This window comes from Epinephelus lanceolatus, chromosome 23 (assembly GCF_041903045.1).
Source record: "Epinephelus lanceolatus isolate andai-2023 chromosome 23, ASM4190304v1, whole genome shotgun sequence".
Taxonomy (NCBI): Eukaryota; Metazoa; Chordata; class Actinopteri; order Perciformes; family Serranidae; genus Epinephelus; species Epinephelus lanceolatus.
This window is the reverse complement of record NC_135756.1, coordinates 4,739,369-4,761,246: the sequence shown is the minus strand read 5'-3', so window position 1 is coordinate 4,761,246 and position 21,878 is coordinate 4,739,369. Positions and strand designations below refer to the sequence as shown.

Sequence of the window (21,878 nt, the reverse complement as noted above, 5' to 3'; positions counted from 1 at the left end):
AGCTATAGCCCGTGATGAGGAAGTAATTAAGCATCAGATAACTCGTATGGTAAGGGACAACGTAGTGTATGCCAGCAAAACGAGGCGGCTGGATGAGAGAGGTATCCACCGTACACAGAAACAAGTCACAAACAAACTGAAGGCACTGAAAAAGCAGCAAACCTGAAGTCAACATAATATTACAGGACGCAAATCCACCGTCTGTTTCCAGTACCTGAGGTAACTGGCATGCATTGATCCAGGGTTGTGACCCAGGTCGTACATGAATCGTCATGACCAGGGATTAACCCGTGTTGGCTGGTTTTGTTTGAACAGACAAAAGAAGCAGGATTCCTGCACATTTTCACAGACAACGTTTCAAAACTTTTTCATGACCTTTCAAGGACCCATAATGTTTTTTTTTCTTGCCCTACTTGCCCGGCATTTTTCAAACATATCAGATTCAAACTCTATTCAAACGCATTCTCGGACCCCATCGGCTGTATTCGGCGTCTGACTTCCGGCAGACGGCGATACAGCCTCTGGGGGCAGAACCCCGATTTTTTGGCATTCCGGTTTGATTTGGGTGGAGGAGGTGAATTTCCGTTTCCGACTTCCGTTTATATTTAAGTAAATATGCTGAACCATTGCGATGGATTCAGAATTTGCAGTGACATCAATTATGTTCCGCCTCATTAGTTCACCGCACGGAGCATTTAACCTGGCAACAACTGCAGCCGACTCAAACGTGATTGATCAATATCACGCAGACTACAAACAGCCTACAACCAGAAACCAGGGCTCTTCCGCTCTTCTTCCAGAGGCAAGATCTCCGGGGTTTGCCTGTATATAGAGACTAATTCAAATGTGGCTTCAGCTAGCAGGCAAACATGAAGGAGGAGACGGAACGTAGAGAGAAAATGAGGAAACATACGTGACGGTAAACGAAACGTCAGACATCGACACACATTAGAGCTACGTTACGTCGTCAGCCACAGAAAATAAATAAACTTGCCATTACTTGTGAAAGATTACTGTTACAATTTCATGAAACACAACAAAATTCTACATCCCCCCCCCCCCCCCCCCCCCAAAACCTTTCACTGATTTTTACTAATTTCATAACTTTTCCAGGCCTGGAAAATGTGACTGAAATTCCATGACTTTTCCAGGTTTTCCATGACCATTGGAACCCTGACGAAAGGTTGAACACAGGTCAGACAACCCCAGGTCCGACCCTGGTCACTGGTGTAAAAGAAGTATCAGACACACACGTACTGGTGGTGACATAATGACTGTGCCCCACGCCTTGGTGACATCACACTGGAGAGTGAGTCATTTATTGGTTGGCTGGACCACCCAACATCACTGTGAGGCTGCGACACAACTTGTGTGTGTGTGTGCGGTGTGGATGAGCCATGATGTTGCACTAATTAGCACTTAGCTTTTAATACAATGACCTTATGTAAACACTGGTCGTGTCAATGGCTCCAGTAACATCAGCCCAAACATGATTTCTCTGAAGGGAACTCAATGACGCTCAACTTTTCACACTGTCGCCTCAGTCGCCGTCTGCGTTCATCTCAGGATGTTTAAATGTGACTCTCTTACGGCTGGTTTTATCTCACAGCTGTCAGCGACAGACATGGACCTCCCTCTATCATTTACTCCAGTGTATACAACGGCAGCCATACGTAGCAGCAGACACGGTGCACTTAATGTATGTCACAACCTACTTCCAGCCTTTGATTTGTCTTCACTGCTGGCACATATTTAGGCCCACACACACACACCATCTCACCTCTCTGGCTCACACAGGCTCATACGTACACACACCCACCTTGATCTTGTCCGGCGGTGCAGTATGTGTTCCATTCTGCATGTACTTTACGATGCCAGAGATGCAGAGCGGCCCGACGAAACCCAGCAGGTCGGCCAGGTAACGGAAAGTGCTGCTGAGCAGGATGGGACGACCAAACGCTCGGTACATGGAGAGCCAGATTGACGGGGCTCGATTCGGGTCCTCAGGTGTCTGTGTGGAGTGAGAGATGATGGCGGGAAGGAAGATGAGTTTAAATTTGAGAATTACAGAAGGAACCAAACGCTGCATTAAACCAGGTGCGGGCCTCCAGCTGCTCACCCTTTGATCCTCGTAAGCATCTTTGAGCCGTAGGTAGTTGGTGAGGGCTCTCATGGCGATGGGCAGCTTGCCGATCTTCTTCAGCTCTATGGGCCTCTTATGGGCTCCAATGATGAGAGGATTCATCCACCAGTATGTCGCCTAAAACGTGCCAAGAATTTGTACCATTTAATCTGCTGTCCAGTCGAGCTGCAGTGACATCTGATATTCATTTTGAAGTTTGGCTGTTACATGATGTGAAAAGGTGAGTCTGAATATAGGATACGTTTTTACTGTTTCAGCTGATCCTGATTGTTTCAGTCAGTGTTTTGAAATTTAGAAACCTACCTTAGACAGCAGGTTGACAAACGGCTGCAGAAAGCGAACCCCCAAATCCTGCAAATCCTCTGGTGGTTTCACCTTCTGGGGGTTGGCAAAGAACACATATTTCTACGGGGAAAGAAAAGGACAAAATTAATGGCAGCAAGAAACGCCGAGTTGTTATTATAAAGCTAGAAAATATCCAGATTGATGCAAGAGAAGAAAACATGAGAAAGAAAAGTCCCCACATGCCATTTATCATTTTTGGAAAATAGTGAAATACAGTTACTAGAAAAATGATATACTGTTTTTACCTAGATCAAACTCATTAAAGGTTTACTATGCAGGATTCTACTAACAAACAATATATAGACCCTTTTACTGTTAGTGAACAGTATGACGTTTTTGGGTGGGCGGGGCTTAGCTGGAGGCAAAACTATTCTTCACAGACATGAGCTAGAGCTAGCTAGCAACTTCTGTTGGCTTGTTTTAGACAATGGAGGAAGATGATGTGAGTGGCGCGTTCAGAAATACTCATTTCAAGTGCTGGAGCGCACTCTGGCACAAACTGGACCGTTTGTAAATTTGGAGTACGCACAGCTAGCAGCAGCAGCGACCCACCATCTGACACCTGCACGCCATCAGGACAGAAACAGAACGTCTGTGGTCGTTTTGACTTGAACTACATGCTGATTGACTGTTGACCAGCTTTACAGTCTAAAACCAGCCGTTGAGGTGAGGTCAGGTGACACCATCGGCCGGCTTGAGTGAAGCTCAGACCGGCCAGTTCACACTGCTACTGTTCTCTGCAACATTCTAAAACGGTTTCATCTCATCTTGAATCTTTGGGCAGAACTGTGTTGAACAGGGGCGGCACGGTGGTGTAGTGGTTAGCACTGTCGCCTCACAGCAAGAGGGTTTCTGGTTCAATGCCAGGAGGGAGCCCTTCTGTGCAGAGCCTGCGTGTTCTCCCTGTGTCAGCGTGGGTTTCCTCCAGGTGCTCCAGCTCCCTCCTAGCCTGGAAATCCAGACTCAAATCTAGAAAGATTTTGAGCCTGGCCGTCATCAATACACCCCTCCTACCCAAGGGGCGGCACTAACTGAGGCATTTCAAATGCCGCCGCACACAATTGAATAGCATGATGGCCAATCAGAGCAAAAAACAAGGTGACGTATTCATTGCACTAAGCCCCATTTGTTTGCCAACCAGTGGGGCTAACTGATATATTATGCTTTTGCTGTATCCCGTCGGCAAAACAGCAAAAACTTCCTTCCTAGAAGCGAAGGCTACTTTTCGACTCCTACGGCGCAGCGCTGTCGTCATGCTGTCGTCTGAGGCAAACTGTGATTTGTGATATTGTGCTTTATAAATAAAACTGAACTGAAGGTTGTTCAGTTAGTGACGTTGGATGAAACATGATTACTCACTCTGATTCTTATGACATTGATCTCCACGGCCATCAGCAGTCCGTACAGGATCACTAATAGGGCTGTGATGCAGAACCGCAGGTGCTGAGGTCCAACATCGTACACTGCAAACTTCCACAGCTTAATGGTCTTTGTGATGAACGCCAGCACCCAGTAGATGAACAGGACTGCGTGGAAACACAACAGTGATGTCATGTCATATCAAGGACAGGTAAAAGTTAAAGCAAAATCAAGATGATGATTAACCAGCTCAGTGTCTCTGGTGTTGAGTCTTACCCAGCAGCAGTTTGGGGAAGTTCGATGTCTCGATGTTGTGGTAGTAAACCACTGACGTCGTGGCTGCGACGAACCCCATGAAGGCTGGCATGAAGAGATGGAGGTGGTTGGTGTCCATCATCCTGCAGACACAAAATATAATTCATACCAAAGCCGTCAACCTTTTCATTATGTGTTTAACTTCACTGAAGACAACATGAACTATATTTCCTGAAGTCTCACTTGTTGGAGACGATGCCCTCTGCGAACTCGCACACGTGGACAAAGAGCAGCGAGAAGGTGAGGATCCATCTCATGTTGTGTCCGGGGAAATGAAGCCATGTGTTGTGATGGATCTGGACTTTGGAGCTCTGACTGCCCCAACCTGACAGACAGATACAGAGAGAGAGGCAGGAAGAGTGAAGGTGAATCAATCAATCAATCTTCATTTGTATCTTACCATCCATTCAGGTTAATGCAGTTCAAAGTGCTTCACAGAAGACTGACAAGTCGATAAGACAGAACAAGTGTAGACCATAAAAACAATTAAACAATTGAGTCCAACGCACAAGAGACTATAAAATTATTAAATATAATATAAAGTTATAATAACAGTTATGGTAGAAAAAAAAAACAAGACTAAAGAAATAGATTTAAAAAAAAGATTAAAAAAAAGTCAAAACAACCATAAAAGTGATAACATTAAATACAATAAAATAGATTTAAAAAGTAGAAGTAGAGTAAAAATAATGACTAAAATAAAATAAAATAAAAATAAAAAATAATGCACAAAACATAAAATAAAATAAAAATAATGCATAAAACATAAAATAAAATAAAAAGAAATAAAATAAAATAAAAATAATGCACAAAAAATAAAAATAATGCATAAAACATAAAATAAAAAGAAATAAAATAAAAATAATGCACAAAAAAATAAATAAAATAAAAACAATGCATAAAACATAAAATAAAATAAAAATAATGTATAAAACATAAAATAAAATACAAATAATGCACAAAAAAATAAAATAAAATGAAATAAAAATGATGAACAAAAGAAAAGATAAGATAAAATAAAATAAAAATAATGCATAAAACATAAAATAAAATAAAAAGAAATAAAATAAAATAAAAATAATAACACAAAAAAATCTATGGCCTTCCAAGACTGTAATGCAGATGACAAATAATAACAATAAAATAGTTAATAAAAGCCAAACTAAAAAGTCCAACAAAAAGAGATGGTGGTCGACAGCAGATACTCACGTTTGACAACTTGGAACCACCAAATATTTACCAAATGTTTTTGCTTTAAAATTGACTTTTGGATGATTAATCAATTATCAAAATAGTCACAGATTAAAATCCACTGATCTTTGTAGCTCTAAATACACTATAAAAAGATAAAAGTTCTGATGCTTCAGCAGCTCTGAATTTCAGTCCAACACTAATGGTGAGTTTCATTTGCACTGGGAAGTCGGAATTTCCGAGTTCCCAGTTGGAAATTTCAACTGAACACCCCCCAAAAGTCGGATTTCCAGCTCAGAAAGTCAGAGGAACCTCACCAACCCCGACCTTAAAATCCAGGATGGCTGCTCCAAACATCAACAGTAGTGGAAGCTGTAGTAATATAATGTTTATTAGCACTTCTGTCTTGTTTGTGTCTCATTGAATCAGCCATGCACACAGTCCTGTCCATCCTCTACCTTTGGACGTTACTACAGTGTTTATATGTGCAAAATACAGCACAGGTTTTCCAGCTTGTTGAACTGAAACGTGGTCAACCCAGGTGTGACATCATTCACAGCGCTAACCCCGAGGTAAAAGTCGATTTAATCCAGCTTTAATTTATTGGTAAAAAGGGGTTCCACAGGGTTTAGTTTGAGGGAACAGTGTCTTCTGTGAAGTCTGTTTCTGTTAACTCAATGGACCGCAGCCATTTCGGAGGTTCATGGGACAGAGAGCATAAAAAACTAGAACCAGGAAGCATCAATTAGTGAGTCCTCGGGGAGCAGGCTGAGGGCTTCTGGTCAGAACCATTCCCATAAACTACACACACACACACACACACACACACACAGAACATATAACCAAACACGTATTCACTGAATGTTATTCTCTGGAAAGTAATGCAGCAATAACAGAGCAGTCCTTCCTTCTTCTTCCCTCCTCTCCTCCTCTCTGTCCTCCTGACCTCTTCGCCTCTTCCTCTGTGTTTTTTCTTCTTAATACACAGGGTTTATTGTTCTTGTTCAGGAAGTATTACAGAACTGAACTTCAGAAATACTTGCTAACATCACAGCGCTATAATATATTCAGTATATTTGTATATATTTGTTTAAATTGCATTTTGTTTACTGTTTGTTTTATGATTTCCTGCAGCAGCAGTCAGTCCCCAATAGATCACTGAACTCTTCTAATCCCGTCTTAATGACTGTTCAAAGCTGCTTAATGTCACACTGGAGACGAGACAGTGACTTAAACTGTGTGTGTGAGTGAGAGGGCCGTTAATGTCACTGACACATCTGCTCTGCCCACTACATGACCTGGAGTGATGCTGCACTAACAGATTCATGTAACACAGCTGAGTGGGAAACAACACTAGTTTCCCTCCTTCACTCCTCGCTGTCAGAGATGTTTTTGCGGATAATATAACTGTCAAGGAAACTCAAGGGAAATGTCAATATAATATTTCGATATGAAAACGTATTAACTGGATAGCTCTCCCAAGTCCAAGTCCATACTAGGGATGTCACGATTACTTGATTTCACTATTAACCGCGATTTTAAATGCCACGGTTAATTATTCGTAAAGATTCCTCAACACCATCACTCGCCAAAGATTATGCAGGGACGCGGAACCATATACAGTAGGCAGATCAGCGCCACTCGCAGTCGCACGGAACGAAAACAAAGTTACACAAGCGGTACAGCTGAATAGGCGTCTCCAAGTGATGAAGTATGGATGAAGACTTATTCCCCCCCAAAAAACGGATAAAGTCAGCCGTGTGGGATCATTTTGGCTATCGCAAAATGACCAAGGGGTCATTATTGATGACGGCTTTCCAGTTTGTAAAACATGCCGCAAAAAAGTCATGATACAACACCTGCGGGACAACCACCCGGCTTTACATGCGCAAGTAAAGGTAAATGCACAATAATTGGGTTAAAATACGTCAGTCTCAATTTATCTATTGTAACACTGAATTAAAAATTATATGTTAGCGTGTCATTTGCAATTAATGGCAACGTGACAAGCTAAGGCACGTCTCTGAAACTTTTTTGATGGATAGTTTTGCAGTTTGTGTGCACACAGCGTGAGGTCAAATCATTTTTTTAGTCGTCAGACTGTTTCAGTGTCAGTGTGCAATGTGGAAGATGTACGTAATGTCTTCTCAAGGTCCTCAGTCAGTGAACATTTAGCATTAGTATTACCTCCTTTTGCTTCCTCCCATCTGTGTTGAGTAAATGCTGGACTTGTCCTTCCAGCACGATGTCTGTTTCATTTATTATTAACACTGCACGAGATACGCTCTCAATTTACTTGTGTAATTGTAATTTAAAGAGAACAAAAAGACACGCACATCCTAGAAAAAGACTAGGTGCTGGACCAGGACCACAAAGAGGCATGTAGTAAAGTGAGTCCGCACACTAGATACTGCTCCAAAGATTGAATGTGAATATCACCACATGTAACGTTTCAGGCCCAGGCCCTTCATCAGACATGAAATTGTAATTTAAACAAAAAATAAACCTTTGTTGCTATATTATTTTTGTTATGTTGGCATTGAAATAAATGAAACTTAAAGATCTATGTGTTCATGTGATTTTACACATTCATAGTGTGAAGTTAATTAATGCATAATAATCGTGATAATCGTAAAACCGTGATTATTTCTCTGACAATAATCGTACCAAGAAAATCTATAATCATGACATCCCTAGTCCATACAGACCCTTTCACTGTTAGTTAACAGAAAGATGTTTTTTGGTGGGCGGGGCTTAGCTGGAGGCAAAACAATTCTCCATAGGCATTAACCAGCACTATCTAATGAGTTCTTTCAGCTTGTTTTAGACGATGGAGGAAGATAATGCGAGTGGTGCGTTCAGAAATACACATTCTGAGTGTTGGAGCACACTCTAACACAGACTGGGCCATTCATAAAATCACAGCTCTGTCTGAATGTACCGTTCGGTTATTCAGAGCGCCACACTCTCAGAGAGGTTCTAGGGAGACACAGCAGCAGAGTGAATGTGTGATTAACTTAACTGTTGGTTAATTCATGTAGAAATATAACGCTCCAACGCACCATGTCAGGTCACTCACTCTCCGGGACCGCCAGTGTTACTTGAATAAGTAAACACTGACCAACGGGACCAGACTGGCCGACCCGTATGCTCTCACTCAGTGGATGGATGATGTCACAGGAAGCCAATCTTACAAAGGAGGACCACACTTGTTTGTTTTGCTATGGAAGCTAACGTTAGCTAATGTGCTAAAAAGTTAGCGTTCCAGAGAAATCCAATATTCCTCTTAATCCCTCCCCAGTTTCTGATGAGGTGGACATGATAACCCTTAATACACATAACCTTATTCATCCCTACAACAGGAAATACTTTTTCCCTAACCTGATATGAAGTGTGCGCTGCACATGTGAGCATTTTTGATGATGGCCTCCGTCCAGTCCTTTGGTCTTATCACATTTCCATCTTTGTTTTTGTTGACGGGCAGTGGCGGCTGATTTTGAGCCATGACTCCTTCTATTCTGGCTCCCAATAACACAACAAGACAAACACATCTTAAGACTCCTGTGTAGCCTACAGCCCTGTGGGGGAGAGGCAGGTTTTGCCTCCAGCTAACAAACTGATGTCACTGTGACGTCGGCCCTATACAGCATAAAACAAAGTCTTTCTACTGTATATAAAAGCAGTGTGAAGTCAGACTTAATGTGAAGTTTTGAATGTTGTGGGATACAAAAAATGTCCAAAATAGATGCAAGACAAAGCTTTGGGGCGTCCTTTAGCCCAACAAGACCACAACTCTGGTACTGTGCAGGAAAACAAAAAGCAAGAGCATCTCTCCTGCAGTGGTCTCTGAGCCACGTGCTTTAAATGGAGGCAGACTGTATCCCAAAGGCTGCTCTGGGATGGACTCTTCCAGGCAAAGGAAAACCGTGGAAGACCAAAAATAACTTGGGGCAGAACTATGCCGAATCAAGTGAAAAGCCAAGTTGACCTTAACTTGGGGTGAGGTTCAACATGTTGCCAATGATACTGAACAATGGAGGGAGCTCACTGTGGCCCGTTGTCCTGCACTGGATGAAGAGAATTAAGTGGGTGAGTAGACGCTTCAGTGTGTACTTAAAGGGACAGTTCAGAGTTTTTTAAGTGTGGTTGTATGAGGTAGTTATCCACAGACAGTGAGTCAGCATGCCCCCAGTTTAAAGAAGCAGGCTGGAATCCAACAGGGAAGCTAAGGTACTGGTGATTTATGGTGATGTTGGATTTTAGTATGATTTAATGCCTCAGTATGATGAAGTTTCTTGGTTTGTCAGGTATTTAATTCAATGTAATAACTAAAAGCTTTGCCTATGAACAGTTTTTCAATTTATTTTTCAATCATTTGACTATAATATGTATTAATATGAGTGCTATATATGAAATATAAAATGACACAGATCGTGATAAAGGATTTAGTGCCCACTCCTACATCCATATATCCACACATCTAAACCCCTTATCCTGTTCAGGGTCACATGGCACGCACACACACACACACACACACACACACACACACACACACACACACACGTCTATCACAGTGCTTAGGCATGTGTATAGAGACAAACAAGCATGTTTACCCTTATAAGCGTTACATAATCACACGTATTAAACACAGTCCTGTATGTATCGAACACTCTGAGCAAAGATCACACTGTTTATCCGCACAGGATCAGTTCAGCCCTGACAGCTGCAGCAATCTCTGAGACTCTCCAGCAGAAAAGGTGAAGCTTTCAGAGGCTTTAACAGGAAACACTTAGACATCTGTCACAAAACACAGACTCACACCACTCAGGACGTTTACAGCATTTGGCCCAAAATACTGTACATCTGGTACTTATAGAAGTCAGCAAAACTTAACCTGTAATGAAACTCATTTTCTGTAACCACTGAAATGTTAGCATGGTGGAAATAGCAAGCTAGCTGGCTAACAAGCCACCCGCAGTCAAAAGTGCAGTTTTGGACGGAGGACAGAGAGGATGACCTCATCAGTTTGTTTGAGGAACAGCCATGTTTGTATGACACAAGCCCTAAAATTATTTAAAGGTTTTGACTATTATGTGTTAAGGCCTTTGAGCACGGAGTCCGTTTTTGTTCGTCCAAAATTGTAGCAAGTTAAATACGACCTGACGTCAGGTCAATCATGTTTGTAGGGCTGTACCCAAATATTCGGATATTCGTTTCTATGGGTAGGTATTCATTATGAAAATTTGGTATTCGATATTCGTTTTTTATTTTTTTTGGCGCTAAATGTAGTCTTTTTGTTGTTGGTAAATGTAGGTTATCAATAAAAATCAAAACTTTTAAATTGCATTGTTAAAAATGTGAAAATATAGTATAGCCTACCAACGGAGCTTGTGCGCACGGCACACTTGAGCGCATCCGTCTGAGGCTGTGGATCAATGCTAAGTTTTACCACTTTATCACTATTCCCTCTAACTTGTAGCTGTTTTTTCGTTATCTTTTGAATTTGATATGAATTATGGAACCATTTTTATCAATGTTTGTTTCCCCCGTTTTGTACAATAAATTATTGTTTAAAGTTTCAACAAGTTTCTTTTGGAGTGCGTGACACAAGTGTGTTTTGAAAACGACCACGGACTGTCACCTGCTCAACGCATCAGTACCTTCGGATGCCATGACAGTAATAGTCAATAATGTCAAAATATCATTTACAGACCGATTTAACAGATGATCACTGCTGCCCGACCTGCAGGTCCATTTTCGGTTCCCGCGGGTTACGGGTCGACCCGCGCATCACTACTCAGCTCAGTCTATAAGGCTGTACACACAACAGTAAGGCTATAGACAGGGTGGCGCAGCAGGGTGGCGAACCCCGCGCAGAGCTAGTTTCGAGCAGCGCAACCCGAGGCGCGCTCAGTTTGGTAGTTTGGCAGACCGAGGTGCGCTGAGATGGGTGTGGCGGCGCAGCAGGGGGAGGTGTCGACAGATCCAGCTTGGCGCAGTGACAGTTTCGTGCCAAAAGGCTTCACCGAAGGTGCGCTAAAAGCTCGCCAGCTGAAACCAGGTCTACTGTCAGCGCAGGGGGAGCGCGGCCGGTGTAAGCCGAAGTTTGGCTGACCAGCAGACAGTGCACACACGTCACCAAAACCTCACAGGCAGGTTTCCAGAATATCAGGCACATTAACGATGCAATAAATACCCACAAAAACACTATTCAATGCAACTATCTGCAATCAGCACATAAATGTATCTCTATATCGACTGTCCCGTCACATCTGATGTCAGATCAAAGGGGATTGGCACCGTTTGGCACGTTTGGCAGCCACAGCATCAGATAGGGAGTATATATTCAGCATCTGTCATCTTAGAAAAGTCAAAAGAAAAGAAACAGAGTGAGACTGTGAGAGAGAAAGAGAGAGCGCGTGCGCACGAGAGAAATGCAACATTGATTTACAATTGTGGTGACCTCCTCCCAGGTTACCTTTGCATCATCAGCCCGTGGAGGTCTGCTCGCAGTTCCATATATTCGGACACTTCGAGCAGACCTTCCGGACCAAAACATCAGTTTCCTCCTGGGAGAAGTTTGGCTGTCTGACGCTGCTGCTGTCTTCTGCCATGGCGAATTGAGTAAACTCTCATTACGCCTTCGCGCAGCGCATTTAAGGGCGAGGAGAGGGGCTCATTTGATTGGTGTGATGTGTGTAAAACCCACTCCACACCTTCTCTCCTCCCTCTTTCCGACTTGCGCCGGTAGGAGGGACGGAGGTGGGAAAGAGGAGTAGCTGCACCAGGCGCACAGTGTGCCAAACTTGCAAAATCCGCCTGGCCACACCCAGTTGACGAAGCGCAGGTGCGCTGCGCCTCCGCTACACCCGGTCTGCACAACTTGAGCCCAATATTCTATTCAGGCCGGCAGAACCAACAGCGTATCGGCTCTACAGTGCTCGGCACTGCTGATTAACCATTTTATTGCAGCACAGAGTGTCTGCCAGCAACCAATTACTTGCAGAGGCTTCCTAGAACTTGTTTCAACGGTTCCAATTTAATCAGAAGACAAATTAAACAGGATGACTAGCCAATGTGAAAATCAAAAGAAAGCATAGAAATACAATTAGGTCCGAAAACACCCCGGAGTCAGCTATATACTATATCAAAAAGGACACAGCGCCACCTATAGAGGCGGAGTCGGATGTACTTGGTCAGAAATTTGATTTTCTCTTCTGCATGTTTACTCAGACAAGACGAGAAGTCCAACTTGACTGATTAGCTGAGCTATGAGTTTAGCTCCACTACTGTGTGCATGTAAACGAAATGACTAACGATAAAAGCCTTCCTTTAACGTCAGCATGGTACACGGCCAGTTGCCATTATAGTTTAACAGTGCTCGGTGGTGTCAGGGGGAAACACGGCCGGACAAGAACAAAAGTTAAGGTGACAAAGTCCACATAGAGCAGGTGGGAGGGATGGTGGATGGGTCCAACAAACACACTCTAGCCAAACCCTGTTCGTTTCGCAGGACAACAACATTAATTTGCAGTGTTTTACTGACGTAGTGCTTTATTTTGAAAGAGACCGTATGTAAATGGTAAACTTCCTGTAACAACGGAAGTGTATTTTGAAAGAAGACAATGCATGTAACAGGAAGAACTTGACAAGGTGTCCCAGAACATCAACAACCAACACACCCAGGGTACCTTGCACGTTGTATTTGGACATGGAAGGTCAATGCTATTTGTTGATGTGTGACGAGGTCGGAGTGAGAATGTGTTGCAAAGATCAGTGGGTACAGCTCCAGAGAAAGCAAGTCCGCTCTGCTGTGTGACCGCGTGCAAGTGTTCTTCATTCTGACATATATTTACATTCATTTCTGTCATGGCAAAAGTTTGTGATTCATGCCGCCACTCTCTAGTGTTTTATACACGGTCCAGCCACACACTAGGTTTTGACCTGGTCTTGTTTCATTTTGTCAATCAAAATACTTTCAACAGTGTATTTCTTTTTTTAACTAACTGGCTAACATACAGAGACAGCTTTGGAATAAAGGTCATTATCAAGTGTGTGTCCACCATGTGGTTACAGAGGGGGGACTGACCTCGCAGGCAGCAGAGTTAATACTTAAGTTCTGATACTGTTCCTGCAGTTTTATGGTTTAGGGTAATTTAAAGCTACTTGGGTTAAGGTATGTAGCAGGTGTGTTTAAGATCAGGGTGCACCTTTCAGGGTGTAAACATAGGTCAGTAGTATGACCTCACAAGAGACTAACATTTGTGCTCGTGCAAAAAATGTCAGCACAACGTGATCATTCAAAAAAGTAGAAAGCTTGTATTTTCCACAGGGCAGAAATGGTAAGCAGATGTGTGTGTGTGTACATGTGTGTCCATTTCAATCACCTACCGATGAAGAGGATGGGGAAGGTGATGAAGAGCAGGAAGACATGGGGAACCAGGTTGAGAGCGTCCACGAAGCAGCCATTGTTCAGCACGCCCGAGTCCACGCTGTAGGAGTTGATACCCGGGTCGTTGCCGCAAAACGACAAGGCCATGCCACCGCCGCCCGACTGCTCCACGCAAGCCTCGAGTCAATCTGTGAAAACAAAACAATCGGCTCACACAACACAAATAAAACGCAAGATGCCAAAACCAGTGAATATAAACTGTACTGTGTGTTATATGATCTTATGTTTCCCATTGTTCCTAAACAGTTAGCCATCTGCGTCACCAGCAGGGCTTTAGTTTGAACTTTGGAGGCTTGGTCAGACATTTTCATGGCATGTCACACACTCAAGTGCACACACACTCACTCTCACACACACAGAAACTCAAATGCAGGCCAGTGTCAGGCACGAGAGCTATTCTGGGGGCTCCGTCCAGCTACATGTCCCTCTGGCTTATGCTGCATTACTGTTAAATGAATCTAAGTGTTAGAACATGTTGGAAAGCTTCATTAAAAGCTGTCATGACGCCATGGCTTCACTTCCAGGAGACTCAGGTTGTTCCTCTCTCAGTTATTGAGTTAATGTTAGAAATGTTTAAAGTGGGGGCGTCGGTGGCTTAGTGGATAGAGCAGGCGCCCCATGTACAAGGCTGTTGCTGCAGTGGCATGGGTTCCACTCCAGCCTGTGGCCCTTTGCTGCATGTCATTCCCTCTCTCTCTCCCCCGTTCACGCTCACCTGTCCTGTCAATTAAAGGCAAAAAATGCCCAAAAACATATGAAAAAAAAAATGTTTAAAGTGACAGGTTGGAGGTTCTTAAAAATATGACTCCATAATGTTCATAGTGCAGTGACTCACCACTCTGTTAAGTCTTTTTGATGAGCAAAAAAAAAAACACGCTTTAACTCCGTACTTTTAAACATCGTCAACAAAATGAGGATTTTTTTTACTTTTTTAAAATTGTTGTGAAAGGTGCTATATAAATAAAGGTGTTACTATTATTGACCCCTTTGCTAAGCCCCGCCCCTTCTTGATGGTCCGACAAGCTGTCGCAGTAAGCATGGAGCCCACACTGTAACTAACTGCACTCCCTGAAGGAATATTATCATATTTTCGGAGGAAATGAAACGGTGATTCCAGAGAGAAGCAGACAGAGGGGTCTACAGTCTGTGTCTGAAGGATATATCCAGGATGTCAAACTGACTCAGCAGCAACAACAGGTTAAAAAGACAAAGATAGTTAGAAGCTAAAGCAAAAGCAGGATGTGTATACATTCAGTAGGCTGTATCTTCAGTAGCTAGCTAACTAACCCTACACTTTTCAGGGTTTGATTTTGGTTTTGGAATAGGGAAGAAACGCATATCTTTTTCCAGCCTCTCCAGGTAACGAGTATCATTAATACACGACGTGCCCCAGGCACAACATTTAGCTCCACATCCACAAAACCAGCCTGAAAATGAAGGAAATCTGAAACGACTGCATTAGAGTCAATGGAGCACAGCTGTGTTGTTGTCTGACCCTTAATGGCCGATGCTGCGCTATGATTGGTCAGTCTGCATTGGAGGGACTCAGCAAAGGGTCAATTATTATTATCATTATTATTCTAAGAATGCAGAGAGTATATTAACCAACCGCCTCTCAAATCATCCAATCAGACAAAGGGGGGAAAGGCGTAGATGAGGTGGGGCACTTTTGTGCTTGGAGTTGACGTTTTTTCAACTCAAGAAGTTAAGAGCGCTCTGGCAGAAACGCCAGGCGAGTAGCAACGCAAAAACACTGAGCAAAAGGCGCCATTCTCATTTTTAAAAATTACAAAAAGGCACCTCCAGCTGCTAAAACACTGTCTGTGTGACCAGGGCCAAATGCTTCAGCCACGCACTCTTCTCACATTGGCTCACTTTCTGTAACCACTGTGACGTTAGCATATAAACAGGTGCTGTGTCTCAAATCGTATACTTCTGTACTTTATATTTACACTTAATATTTTGAGTGCATAAGTGCGTTCACACTGAGAAGTATGGAAAAATGCAGTGCACTATGAGTACCCGAATGGTGCTCCCAAAACAGTCAAAAAGTTGAGTGTGGAACTACGGACACTTCTCGCCCTCAATGGTCGCCATCTTGGCTGCGTAGCGGAAGGGGAGGGACCACTTTCTAAACTGGAAATGGCAGCCGAGGACTGTGCGACCATGAAAGTCGCTGCATTGGACAAATATACATGTGTTTTTTGCACTAAGCACCACTAAATTGTTGTCGGATATGAGCCAGCAGTGTATTTATTGGGTTAATTTAGCAGTCTGTAATGATTTGGTACCGCGAACGATAACGTGAATGCTAATGCTAGTTTGCTAACTAGCTAACAGCTGCGGTCGTCACTTCCGGTGAGTGCACAACGGCCATCTTTGGTTTGAGACAACACTACCCTGTTGAAATTCACGCACTACGCCTATAAGTACATCGTGCACATAGTATACTACATTGAAGTGTATTAATGGAAGTACACGATTTGAGACACAGCAATGGTGGAAATAGCTAGCTAGCCACCCACAGTCAAAATTGCAGTTCTGGACAGAAAGAGGATGACCTCATTAATTTATTTGGGGATTAGCTGTGTCTGTATGACACAAGGCTAACATTTGTCTCCATTCCAAACCAAAAACAAGATGGCCGCCGAATGCTGCACTTAGCGGCCATCTTGTTTTAGACAAAAAACAACATAACGATGAATAAATTACCACAGTTTGGGGAAGAAATGGGCATAAAGACTCATAACACAGAAATATATGATGTTACATAAATCGTTTAAGATGTTTATGTTAAAGTGTTGATACTTTTTCTTTAACATTAAAGGTTGGCACCACTGGAGTCCAGTATACACGGCAAAACTTAAGCTAACGACAAAAGCTGTTAGCTATGAGTAATTATAATATTCCCAAGTGTCACTTCACTTTTCTAACAATTTCATTCATATTATTATGTATTACTTTGGCCACATGAGTGTCCCTTTAAGTGAGAGTTGTAGGGCTCACTAGCAAAGCAAAAAGTGTAATTAAAGTGCAGTAGTTAGCTAGCTACTCAGGATAACGGTGCTAACATGTAAAGTAAAAGTTTGATATCTTGCTGACAGGCAGTAAATAACTCTCCAACTTTAACCATAATCAACACCTGAGTCAACAGCCCCTTTTATCAAACCAAATTATTTTAAAATATTAAATACACCCTCAACACACACTCAGAAGATAATCTGCGTGACCGTTAATTGAGTCATTAATTTAAGCTAGCTGAATTTAAACACCAAAGTCTCTTCTTACCTCGAAGAAAAGTAAAAATCCTCAGCGACACCGTCTCATTCCTGAAGCCTGGATTATTTAACAAGAAAGAAAAGAGTCAGAGGAACAGAAACCAAATACAGTGAGAGCTGCAGAGTAAAAAGTTGATTATTTTTAGCCCCGCTGAGCATCAGCTGCTCCGCATGTTACTGCTGTCTGTCTCTGCCAGAGGGGTCAGCTCACACCCAGTGACACACACAGCTTCCGGTGGCCTCCTTCAAAATAAAGTAGTATATTTAAATTTATATGAAATCATTTATTTTAGTCACAGATTAGGAATAATAAGTAATAAGTGTATTGATTTGAGTTCTATAAAAATACTCTATAAAATACTGTGAAATATAAAAAGATCAAAAATTGTGCTTTTGTTAGTTCAAGATTTTTCACATGTTATCATTATTGTAATTTTATTGCTATCATTCAATTTTTTGTGTTTCTCTTCTTTCTTTTGTTCTCACTTTCCTCTGTGTGGGCTATATGATAAAAAAAAGTTGACTTTAATTTGCATGGTCAAGTTAACCCACTAACAAGCAAAAAATGCACTGCAGGCCCACAATAAACCTTCTGTGCTGCTCAGTTTAGTCTGTAACTGTATGACGGACATAAGGCTAATATAAACTGAGATACTGAAAAGTATTAAAGGTGAATTGTGGCACAGGGGCCCTCTACAAGACAGGTTCAACAACAGTGACATTCAGCCAAATTTGTCCCATGATAGGCTGCTTGCCGACCATTCTCTAAATGACAATGAAAATAAAATAATTCACACTGGGATTTTTTTTGTACTTTGGATATAACTGGAGCACCAGAGTGCATAGAAAACATTTAATAGAGCTTTGTTAATTAACAACGGGGAAGGACATTCTTCACCTTGTTAACAAGTATCTTTTGGCTATAGGGTTGCAATAACAAAATTCATTTAAACTAGAAACGACCCTGCTTGTAGAATATCTGACCTGTGCGGGGCAGCTGCGACTGGACTTGAGTGAAGACAGCAAATGTTGAAAGGTTGAAAAGAGGCATTTCTTTATTATACAATACTGGTAAATACCATTGTTTGCTTCTTAACTGTCACCTTGCAAAAATTGTCTGCTGGGCAAAGGAAGTTGAGTATCCCTGGTCTAAAAGATGAGGCACAGATTCAGGAGTCTGCTCAATCAGTGAATTAAAATGCCATTAACTGATTAATAAACATGCCAGTTGTGATGCACATTTTGCACATGCTGGTTCAGTTCATGCCTGTCTTTGCGTCCTCCTTTTATAAATGTCACACACTTCAGGTACATATTATATTACTCCCAAGAGAGAACACTCAAGTTTCCTTTAGTTTCAGTGATAAAAAAAAGTGACTGTTTTTATTTTGAAGGTATAAACATCGTTTCCGGTACGAGTTGGCTTAACTGTAGTAAACCTGATGCGGCGTTTCCTCCATATCAGATTTCCAAACTTGAACCAGTTCAGCGATGAGAAGAGAGTTCATCATGGAGCTGATCAACAGCCAGCTGACATGTCACAGACACACACAGGTTACAAACCTGCAGCTGAAGTCATGCCATGTTTACAGTATTTGTATATTTATTTATTTAGTTACACAGTTTAATATTACAGGGACCAGTTTGGCAAACTTGTAGTTCCTGGGCAGGTGTGATGACAATTACAAAAAATAAAGTAAAGTAAAAATACAGGTGTTTAGATATTTTTAAAAATTTGTTTTTCATCAGTTTTCCTGTGGCTCCATGAACAGAAATTTACTTTAGCATTAAAATCACTAAGAAATAACACATGAAATGAGAGTAACGTGATAAAATAGAAAGACCAGCTCTTATATTATCAATATTTTATAAGACATTTTAGAAATATTCCTCACCTTGAGACTATTTTAAGAGAATGCGCAGCACTACACCAACACAATATAATATTTATAATGATTTACAGTCCTATCTGACCCAGGCTGCATGCATGCAGTTTGCTGTTACTCCATCCATAATCTAAACCCTCACAGATTCTGCATGATGCACACACGTTGTAAACCAGCTTTGTTTGGCATCAAAATGTTGGAGAGAAGACGCTGGATCCGGTCGGCCAAGCGCACTGAAGCGAACACAATCCCTGCTGCTGTCTGTGTGCGCGCGCGCGCGCGTGTGTGCCAGTTATTAATGTAAGCTGCTGAATTTAGAATAACACGATGCAATATCATTGAAGCAATGATATATCAGAGTGGTGTCTTTACCTATTGTGCAGCATAGCCTACAATGGGATTCAGTCATCGTGCCAATGATGTGTTCAAAACTCCATTTGGAAATCAAACAATTTAACGTTTTTGCGTGTAAAGACAAATATACATATTAATTAAACAAGCTTTAATATAATTTCTAAAGTAGGAAGACTCACTCTTAAATTCGGCGTGAATTAAAAGAATGTAAAAAGATTAAACTGTGGAGAACTTTTAACTTTTTCAACTGTCCCGCCTGCGACTCCTGCCAATGAAAGCGTCCTACTCCGTGGTGAGCAGCAAGAGAGCCCAGCGTGAATTGAGCTCATATGTTGGTTGTTAGTGGATTATATGAACGCCGAAATTAACATTTGTCTTATATTGAGTCAAATATAGTGTTAATTTGTATTTTTAATGCACACATTTCAACTGAAAGGCAAGAAGGCTTTAAAATGTACGATTTTTCAATGGAGTCTGGCTGATGCTGTCGGTGCTTCACACTGACAGAGCGCGCGAGTTATCTGTGTGAGCTGAAGACGCCGTGTTAACACCAGGCTGCTGTTACTGATGTCTGGTTGTGAATGACACAAGGATAAAATAGGAAAGCCTTCCCCAACACTTACCCGGCCTCTGACGCAGGTTTGCGGGCTCGCACCGGGGTCACAGCGTCCCTTCCCGGATCTTAAGTCCCGTGTGCGACGTCTTAGAATATTGCGGGTTTTACCGGGGACAGGAAATGCCGATACATCACATTTACTGTCGTGTCCGCAGAGATACGATGTTATGGCGCTCGGGCAGCATGGCAGAGGCGCGCGCGCACACACACACACACACACACACACACACATACACCCCCCCCCCCCCCACACACACACACACACACATACACACCCACACACACACAGTCAGATATGATGGTTTTATATTTCTCATGATGCTTGAACACAACATGGACAAATGTAGGTCAAATTAAAGCCGAGTAAGCATCACACAGATCTGTCAGCTGCCTGCAGTGAAAGATGCTATTTTTAATCTTGCAGTCATTGTGAGAGGAGGTGGTGTCGTTAAATCTACAACCACTGCACCTTCACTGGCACTGAGGGGGAGCTGAGGGGCTGCAGCACACAGAGGGATCAGACCTGTGTGTGATATTATTATCACTGGGTTTATTAGAATCAAATATATTTGAAGTCTGCTTGACTCACCTGACCAGGTCTAGTTGTTAAAAATGACTGATAACCCTGAATAAATGACACCTGTGAGCCTCTGTGCACCTGTGCTGCCTTTAAATTTAACATGTGATGGACTGCTGTACAGCACAGAGCAGGTAGAGGGCGCTGTTTGCTCAGAGTGTGGTGTGTGGTGTATGGAGTCATAAGAGTGCCGAAAAAAACTGTAAAAGTATAATAAAATAATTGTGTAATAAATATAAATAATTACAAGAATAAATAAGTAAATTAAACTGTGAAAATAAGAGAAATAGATAAATAAAAGATAAATGTGGAAATATAAAGTAACAAAAATACAAAAGAACAAATATAAGCATTTTCATTTCTTTTCACATTTTTATTTGTTCCATTTTATTAACTTTATGTATACATTTTTTATTTTCATTTTTATCATTATTTATATCTTATTCATTTCTTTTTATTACACACACAAAAAACTGCATGAAATCCAAATAGTGAAAAAATAAAAATAAATTTAAAAAATAATCTGTAGATGTATAACAAAATAAAGATGGAAATATAAAGAGAATTTAAAAAAAGAATACATACATGTGGGAATATAAAGTCAAGTCACAAAAATAATTAAAAGCATTTCACATTTTTATTTATTCACTTATTTCTGTATATATTTATCACGACTGTCTGCGTCATTCATGTATATATATTCTATTGTCCATTGTTGAATAATACATATTGCTATATTTCTGAAACTAAACATACTAGTTTTATTAATTGTAATGTAGTAAGTTATATTCCTTATATTTTAGATACCTGTGTTAAAGATTGTAGCATAATGCACTTTTTTTTATTTACATGTACATTATTTTATTTTATCTTACTTTACTTCATTTTATTTTATTTCATTTTATTTTACCTTACTTTACTTTTTTCATTTCATTTTATCTCACTTTACTTTATTTTTATTTTATTTCGTTTCATTTTATTTTATCATACTTTATTTTACTTAATTTTATTTTATTTAATTTTATCTTATTTTACTTTATTTAATTTAATATTATTCTATTTTATCTTACTTTATTTTATTTTATTTTATTTTATTTTATTTTATTTTATTTGCACACATAATATGGCATAAAATCCAAATAGCAATAAAGAAAAATAAGAAATGAGTCAGAAGAGTTCAAAAAACCAAAACACATACAAAAAAACAGAAATGTATATGCAAATTTAAGTGTTTTAAATATATAAATTCATACAGAAATAAATTAAGAAATAAATACATGAGAAAAAAATCAGTGTTTTTGTCTTTATATTTCCACATTATTTATTTATTAATATTTCCATATTTTCATTTACTTTTTCTTT

The 21,878-nt window shown here is 41.0% G+C and overlaps 1 protein-coding gene across 5 annotated transcripts in view; it reads right to left on the bottom strand.

Annotated features, from left to right (window-relative positions):
• Nucleotides 1-20,121, bottom strand: part of abcc9 (ATP-binding cassette, sub-family C (CFTR/MRP), member 9) — a 107,518-nt gene extending 87,397 nt beyond the window's left edge. For 4 of the 5 annotated variants that reach the window (XR_004500984.2, XR_013490369.1, XM_033615041.2 and 1 more), the window contains exons 1-8: nucleotides 17,094-17,260; nucleotides 13,745-13,933; nucleotides 4,346-4,487; nucleotides 4,124-4,245; nucleotides 3,848-4,014; nucleotides 2,447-2,548; nucleotides 2,120-2,260; nucleotides 1,820-2,011 (exon numbers count right to left, since the gene is read on the bottom strand). Coding sequence is in view for 3 of the 5 variants with exons in the window: in XM_033615041.2 (XP_033470932.2) it covers nucleotides 1,820-2,011; nucleotides 2,120-2,260; nucleotides 2,447-2,548; nucleotides 3,848-4,014; nucleotides 4,124-4,245; nucleotides 4,346-4,487; nucleotides 13,745-13,892 (1,014 nt within the window). In the remaining 2 variants the exon portion in view is untranslated. Of the gene's footprint in view, nucleotides 1-1,819; nucleotides 2,012-2,119; nucleotides 2,261-2,446; nucleotides 2,549-3,847; nucleotides 4,015-4,123; nucleotides 4,246-4,345; nucleotides 4,488-13,744; nucleotides 13,934-17,093; nucleotides 17,261-19,946 lie in introns of those variants that run through there. The other variant, XM_033615042.2, reaches the window with a different exon arrangement.
• Nucleotides 20,122-21,878: the final 1,757 nt, after the last annotated feature.